Raw genomic sequence first — 8,679 nt, forward strand, 5'->3', positions numbered from 1 at the left:
TCTCCTTTCAGTGTGACCAGAAAGTTCAGTTTTCACCAACTTGGGTACAATCAACCCCCTGGCATCAGTATTCTAAAGCCTTGCTACTCAAAGTGCAGTCCTAGACCATCAGCGGTGAGTTTGTTAGAAAAAAAAAAAAAAAAAAGTCCAACCTAGGCTTCCAGAATCAGAACTGGCATTTTAACAAGTACCCCACGGGCTTTGTGTACGCACTGAGTTTCAAGAAGTTCTGCTCTAAGGTCGTGTTCCACATTCCTACCAAGCCAGACTGACTGCTGCCTGCCATAGTCAGAAAGCTGAAGTCTAGTGACAAGCTGAAGAACCTCAAATAAAGCACTTCATTTCCTCAACTCTTTTCCTCATCCTCCTAACTTAAAGATGGTCAAATGAAATAATAACTTAGAATTTGTCCTACTAATTGTGAATCATACACATTTAGAAATAATCGTGAAATTACTCAGTACTTTTCTTGTGCTGTGATCTGACTCAATAATTGGGTCATAAACTCTAAAAGCAGGACAGTCTCATTCTCTTATTGTCCCCAACACCTAACTACTGTGTTCTGTCCATCATGAGGTTGACTCTGACTTTTACAAAAAGCAATCCCCTTTGCAATACCCCCTCACATACACAGAAAAAAAAAATTAATATCAATTCCTTACTCCAAGCACAAAGACATCCTGTCACTTTGACCTAATCCTCTGAGGTTCATCCTTCTAAATAACTGTATTGTCTCTACCTACAAAGCACTTTGTTACTATGGCAACACATACATGATTGCATGTGTAAGTAACTGAGGATGCCTCTAGGAGTCAGATTCCTCCCGACCAGAAAACACAGAAGACAGAAGACAGTCAGTCCTCCCAAATGTTACTTTCCCACAGGTTTGCATGAAGGTCCAAGAGGCTTCCTAAACTTACATATCCTTTATGAACCAATCAAGGAAACATCAATACAGTGTAGAGATCGGATCTGGGTTCCAGTTGAGTCTGTTCCTAATTCGCAATATAATTTGACACAGGAGACTTGACTTCTCAGAGCACAAACCACCCCCTACTCAAAAAGAGATGAGGGCACAATATGCTTTCGTTCAACTCGGCGCCTACGATGCTCTGTAATACTCATAGTTGATTTTAAGCGTCACTTAACTGAAATTATTCAACAAACCTTCCTGGTGTTAAACATTAACACAGTCCTTTATATGTGGCACGGGTTCATTATCATGCCAATAAATGATTAATTAAAATTTTCTGTCTGGACCAGTAATTTCCCTGGACTTTTATGATTCATAATTCATACTGTGTTGTAATGTTACCTCTCGAAACTGACATACTAGCATTTATTGTTTTTTATTGCTTCTCTGAGCTGGCTTTTGAAAGAGACACCAAGTGACACATGTTTAGGAAGGGTTTAAAAGTTTGAGGAGGTCGAAGGAGGCATTACTTATCTCAACAGGCGGGACCCAGCCGGCTGCCTCCGCAGACGCGGCAATTGAGCAGCAAGCCGAGCGATGAGCAGCTCCATGGAATGTTCGGCCAATGCTACGGTGTGCGAAGGAGCGTCCTGCGTGCTACCCGAGAGCAACTTCAACAATGTCCTGAGCGTGGTCCTGAGCACGGTGCTGACCATCCTGTTGGCCCTGGTTATGTTCTCCATGGGGTGCAACGTGGAAATCCAGAAGTTCCTGGGGCACGTAAAGAGGCCGTGGGGCATCTTTATTGGCTTCCTCTGTCAGTTTGGCATCATGCCCCTCACTGGATTCATCCTGTCGGTGGCCTTTGATGTCCTCCCGATCCAGGCGGTGGTAGTGCTCATTATGGGCTGCTGCCCCGGAGGATCTGCCTCCAACATCTTGGCCTATTGGGTCGATGGCGACATGGACCTAAGGTAAGAGACCTGCCCCTCTGGTGGCTACAATCACAGTGAATTAATCTTTTCAGAAGCCTACAGCACCTGCATGTCCATCTGCTTTGCCATGGGTCTAAAGTAGTACTGAGGAACTAAGCAGGAGACAAATAACTCATCCACATAGCTCCCCGCATTGCTGCCTGCCTAGTGAAATTTGGGGCTCCTGTCTGTGTTTGTGTTTTTTAATCTAACTCAGATAACCAAGAGTTGCATAATTGCTATTTATCTCTGGGGGGAAAAATCAGTCTTTCCAAAAAGAAATCTTTCCCAAGCCACAAGCCACAAGCCCAGAAAGTTTGTTCTGTTGGTATAGAGATAAACAAAAATAAATAAAACTCATTTTCTTTGTAATGATGAGAAGCTTCGAGTGCAATCACAAAATCAAGCCGTTTGTCAATCGGTAGACTCAGGAGAGACAATGGTCAACTCCAAATGCAGCCAGTCCTCCAGGCAAGCTTTTTTAAACCTAAGAAAAAATTTATAAATCTGCTTTACTTCTACTGGCATTAAAAGAAGAATTTAAAAAATAAAAATAAATAAAAAATAAAACCTGCGGCAGCTTCTTTTTTTTAATTATGCTTACCTTACTATAAAATAAACAGAAAATGGTTTCTCCATTTCCCACAGAGTAATCTAAATTGCCATGTTTGCCCAATTCATCCTGTGCCGGTCTGAACTAGCACTTGGGGAAAAAAAGCTAATACAAATAAGATGAAGCATTAATGTGATCAGACCGAGAATTTTAATGCTGAAAGTTGAATAGACGAATGTCTTCCTTACCTCACCCTTTCTCATTTCCTGTGAAAGGTATACATCTGTGCAAACCCTCCAGGTGTTAATGCACAGTGCTCATTAAATCCTGTACAGTAGGCAATCGGCTGTGCTCATCCCAGCTTCCACACTCAGAAGAGATGCTCAGTGTGGAGAAATGTAACCGCTGGACTGACTGAGTGCCTAGTCAGTGTTTAGGAGCCTGCTGACTCATCTGATCTGGTACTGATGTCTTCAGAAGCTCTAGAAAATCATACCAACTATCCACCTTCACATTATTTAATTTAACATCAGTAAATGCAGTATCTACCTCATGGTCCTTTTTTATTTTTTATGTATTTTTTATTTTAGTTATTTATTTCTTTTAGACAAGATTTCATCTTTTCAATCCTCCAGCCTCAGGCTCCAAGTTGGGACCACAGGAGTGCACACTGTACTTGTCTCTTTGTTAGACAGGGTCTTGCTATGTTGCTTAGGCCATCCTTGAGCTTAAGATCCTCCTGCCTCAGCTTCCCATGACAGGTGCACACCCCTACTTGAAGACTGGCCTTTAAAATGAAAGAGGAATCAAACCCAGGCCTCACATGTGGTCCCAGCCTGAAGGGCACAACATATTAACAGTGTCCCACCTTAAGTGGATTTCACTTTTCTTCTTTTTTTTTTATTTATTTTTTTTTTTTTGGAAAGACCTATACAAGAACTAAGGATAGCAAGTGCTGTCCAAGTTTAGTTAATTTGTAAACCACAATATAAAAACAAACTCTTCTGGGGTCAGCAAGTGGTGTGGTGGTGAAGGTGCTGGAATTCCCACATGGCTGACCATGGTTCGAGTCCCGGACCTGGCAGCTCGCTCTCTCTCTCTCTTTCTCTTCTCTCTCTCTTCTCTCTCTCTCTCTGTCTTTCTCTGGCAAAACTCATGTGAAAATAATAATAATAATAATAAATAAAGTTAAATAAAATAATTAAAAAGACATTAAAAAAAAAAACTCTTCTTAGACTTCAATTTAATTTGACAAGGACACAGGCATATGGGGAGGAGAATTCCAAAAGCTAACACCAACTCAGCTGAGAAGAGTGAACGAAATTGAACCTGGGCCTTCGACTCCCACTAACAAAATATTTGTAACTTCATGTCCACAATAGTTAAAGGCTTGGACATCAACATAATGATGCGCACATAATCATTTCATTATATAGAAAAGATATTGTGATGCTAGGTTATTTGGCTGTTGAATTTATCTTTTGCAGGCTAAAATTGTAAAATGTAATCTAGCGGGGTCAACAGATGGCATGATGGTTAAGGTACTGGACTCCCACAGGTACCTGTGGTTTGAGCTCTGGACGTGGAGGCCAAAATCATGCAGGTTACATGTGCACGCATGACTAAAATCCAGAGAGGAGAATGGAGGAGATGGGATTATGGCATGGCCCTCTGGGGGAGGGGATGATTTTTCACTTTCCTTCTCTCTGTCTCTATCTGGCAAGTATACCCTCCCTAAGACAAAAACCTAAAAAAAAAAAAAAAAAAAAAATTTAAAGTCCAAAAGCTTCAAGCTACACTTTGGTGCAGTCTTAAGATCTTACTGGTTCTGAAACAGGAAATGATTACATAATGCTGTCTATGTAATATAACAATCCCTGTTTGTTATTTTTTAAAAGATTAAGAAATAAAACACAAAAATACAATATGAAACCTTTGTATAAAGGTTTCTTATTCAATCACTGTAAATACATCTTTCAATCTGTCAATATGAGCCTTATGTTAGGAAATATGGCATCAGGGGACCAGCAATTATCATAGTGGCTATGTCACTGGACTCCCAGGTAGTCGACCACGGTTCAAATCCCAGACCCCGTGGCTTAAAGCTCATGCCGGGGGCGTGTGCATGCGTGCCCAAGATTCCGAGAGAAGAACGGAGAAGGGATTGTGGCGTGACCATCCCCCCTGGGGGGTGATTCCTCGCTTTCTGTCTCTCTGTCTCTCTCTGTCTGTCTGGCGAGCGCATGTGCCCTATGGCAAAAACCCTCTCCAAAAAAAAAATATGGCATCAACAAATTCCATTTTAATTATATAAAATTTGCACTCCGTAGTTCCTCTTTGTCTTGCAAAGCACACATAATACCAACATCTATCCACTCTGATAGTCGCAGGTCCAGCAACCTCATGTATCCAGAGCTCAACAAGTTCAACTTAATCTTGTAAATGTTCTTTGCCCAGGACCTACTTAACTTTTCTAATTCTGAAGCTGTCTTGTGCTAATTCCCAATATGCAGAGGATCAGAAAGAAGTGAGAAAGGAAGCAGGGTACCATGCTAGCAAGACAAGCCTGGGTCTCTCAGCGACAAGAAAGAAAAATGAAATGCCTACAAAGCAAAATGATAACTCACCAGAACACAGCAGTCTCTACATCACTTATTCCTGAGATCAACAACTCTGCAAACACAAAAGCCCAGAAGACATCATTATGTTTTAGCACAACAAATAATAATGCTTATCATAATGGGTCTTCATCATTGAGAAGAAACTAAAAACTATTCTACCATATAAGATGACATTTTGCATTGTGTACATTAGGGGAGGATGTTGAAATATTTCTTTAAAGAAAATTAAGAAAGTAAAACAGTTATTGGCAATAGATTTTACAAAATCTATTCTTCCAGAGTGACTGTTGAGTAACTAAAGTATAATCCTAGATATTATCTACCACTCATTCTTCCAATTCTGTCCTCTTGGAACTTTAATTTACCCATTTGCACTTGAACTCCAGCCATGACAGCCAAGGCGTGATTGTTTGTACCATCAAGGACCTGCACTAGCTAAGCTCATATCGTAGGATGCCAACAAAACACTTCTACCTGCCTTAACTGTCTCGGATGTAGTTCCCAGGACAAGAAGCCAAAATACTTTCTCCTTGCCCAATCACATCTTCTGAAACTGGGAAACCATTGCATTTTGCAATCTCTAATGACTTAAAAATATCAACAAATAATAGTTATCCCTGCTCAGTGAAGACAGCAAGTGATATTTGAGCTTCTTCTCTGACCATCCCTAGCCAGGAAAGTTATCATTTGTGAATCTGATCAGTGCATAGATACCATCCCATAAGTGATCATATGCACTGAATGTGTCAGGGAGAAAAGGAGGTGACCTTGCAGATGAATCTGCTGGTGGCCAGGGTCTACGGTTCAGGGCACACAGTGATTTTCCACCTCCTTTGTGTTCCTCTGTCCTCAGACTCAAGCAAATATCTAGTCTCTCTGTTTTTGGTGCTGGCCTCTGACACAACACAGGAAATTTCTTCTCCTTTTCCTTTCTTTGACTTCTTTGGGGAATACATTCTTATGTATTTTTTCTTGATTTCCTCCAATTCCTTCACTGACACCTACTTTTTACACCTTTTTATTATTTTGTAGATTTTCTATTTTATATATAAATTTTCCTACTGTGCTTTTGTTCTTTGGCCAAATGTTATCATATTTTTCATTTTCTGTAACTAAAACATCAGTAAACACTGATAAGCAGTATTATTTGCTATAGTAAGATACACTGGTATTTTAGTTATTCAAGATCCCTGACCCTATGGCTTCTCAGAAATGCAAAGCAACCCCTCCTGTTTCACCCATATAAACATTTGTCTCTTCCCTATAGGAAAACTAACCCAACACTGTGTGAGCCTTTCTTTTATTTGTTTCTCTCATGCAGCATTTATCCTGATTATAGGAGCTAATATTTATTAGACCCTGTTATGTGACTTACGTGGTCCTAAGTTCTCAAGATGCACCACTTGTTTAATCTCCAAAATAATCCTCTGTGGTCAGGACTTGTATTTTTCTAAATTTGCCATATAATCAAATAGAGTCACAGCCTTGACCAAGGTCACTGAGTCAGTGCACATCAAAGTTGGAATAAGAACCCAGACAATCCACTTACTCCCAGCAGACTCTTAACCTTTGTTCTGCATTATTTCCCTGACATCATTTTTCCCATTTCTACCTTCACCGATATACACTTCTTCTGAGCTTTGGTCTTAGTGTTTCACTTCTAATAGGATAACACATTACTTTTGCATCCCGATAACAGATTTCACTGAATTCTTCAACATTCACTGGGCACTCATTTCTCTGTGGCAGTTAATTGAATGAAAGCCAAGAGATTTTTTTATTTCCTTACACATTAATACTTTCTCTCATTCCAATATAAATTCATGGTAGCATTTCTATTTTTGACATCTATGCCTTCCATAGAGCTTCACATTTTTTTAATTTAAAATGAATTTTTCCTTCTGCTAATTTATTCCTTTGCAGTATTCTTTAAAATCCTTTATCTGTGAGTTGTGTCTAAGTCTCATTTTGAGTGGTTTGACTTTGATCTTTAAATAGCATTCAATTCCAGCACTTACTCTCCTATGCTCTGTGATGTTTATTATCAAGGCTGCCCACCAAAATCTCAGCCATTTCTTCCTCCAATTCCTATCGTGCCTCTCCTCATGATCTTTAAGAAACTGTTCTCACCAAACTCCAAAGCATGATACAACTTTTAAATTATCTTCACAATAATTCAGAATGAATCTTTCACAAGAAATTCTGAGAAGAAAACAAGGTGAGAGCCAGATTTCCTTATAGAAGTTCTTCTCGTAATTTAAAACAAAAAATTCTCAGCCTTCTCTTCACTATGATCTAATAAATCCTAACCACAACCCTCCCACTCCCACCTCACTATAGAACACATATTGGATGTGCAGAAGTGAAAGTGATTTTATTATAAGTATGACTTAAAATGCATTATAATTTATCTATTGGGACATTGGAAAAGTCATGAAGTATTTTTGCATAGAAAAGACATCTAAAAAAATGAGTCATGACTCTTCCAACAAGACTATATATATATATATATATATATAGACAAAGCAAAGAATGACTGAGGAATGGAGGAAGTGGGAGAGGAAAAAAGCACTTATAAAGTCCAATACTTCCAACATTAAGTAGGACAAAGCACTATTAGTAACAAATTAACTTATTTTTCTTATGTGGAACTATAACTTAGCATCCTATTTTTCTATCTAAATTAAGTTAACCTATAACCATAATAGATTATATATCTAAGAAAGTGTTTGAAATATTCACCTAGCATTGGTTATCACTATATTTTATCTCTATGAATACAGTATCTTAATCTAAATCATGTAAGCCCACCTTACGTAAGGTAATTATTCATTTTTTTTAAATGTTCAGGAAGTTAAGTCCCTAATAGACTTGCCCTCATTCATTATTTTGCCAAAACTGCAATTTATTTAGATGCATTAAAATGAAATTCTTCACCTTCAGCTACTTTCCTTAACATAATGTAGAACTGTTGCTATTATTGGGGGTGGAGGTGCAGGTGGTAAAGGTATTTAGAATTTTCCTCCGAGATTACACATAAAGTAAAAATATTTAGAATTTTCCTCCGAGATTACACATAATACCTTTAAGAAACTACTACTCTGACAGTCTCAATAATAACAGCTATTGGGAAAAGGGCATTTCAGAAAAACTGCTCCAAGTTACCTGGTTCTCTGTTATGGTGGAACACCAAATGCACCCATGTATGGCTATCTAAATGGTAAGAGTAACTAGCTCTTAATGAGTGCCTGGAATTATCCTACCCCTGGCTCGATGATTCTTCACCACCTGTCAGGCAATGATGATTATGATCTTCATTTTAGATGAGGAAACTGACAAAGAGGAGTTAAGCAAATTGCCCAAGGTCTCACATGAAGTGGCCCTGTCCACGTCCAACCCAGGCAGTCTTGACCTTAGAGCCCAGTGGCAATCCTCTCTGTTCCGTGAATGTGCCCCTTCATACAGGGCACTCTGAGAAACAGGAAGACCCATTACCCAAAATTCTCTTCTACCTTTCGTTACAGTGTTGAAAATAGCATCATGCGACATTGATTTCTTCCTGTTGAAAGTCAAAATCCACTTGGTCAGACCCACTTACTGAAATGCAAATGCTTTCAG

The 8,679-nt window shown here is 39.1% G+C and overlaps 1 protein-coding gene across 1 annotated transcript in view; it reads left to right on the forward strand.

Moving 5' to 3' along the window:
- Positions 1-1,132: 1,132 nt before the first annotated feature.
- The window catches only part of SLC10A2 (solute carrier family 10 member 2), a 22,391-nt gene continuing 14,844 nt past the window's right edge, over positions 1,133-8,679 (forward strand). Inside the window, exon 1 of the mRNA XM_006141504.3 lies at positions 1,133-1,887. Coding sequence (XP_006141566.1) covers positions 1,511-1,887 — 377 coding nt within the window. The 5' untranslated portion in view covers positions 1,133-1,510. The remainder of the gene's footprint in view (positions 1,888-8,679) is intronic.

This window comes from Tupaia chinensis, unplaced genomic scaffold, assembly GCF_000334495.1.
Source record: "Tupaia chinensis unplaced genomic scaffold, TupChi_1.0 Scaffold000057_1, whole genome shotgun sequence".
NCBI classification, from domain to species: domain Eukaryota; kingdom Metazoa; phylum Chordata; class Mammalia; order Scandentia; family Tupaiidae; genus Tupaia; species Tupaia belangeri.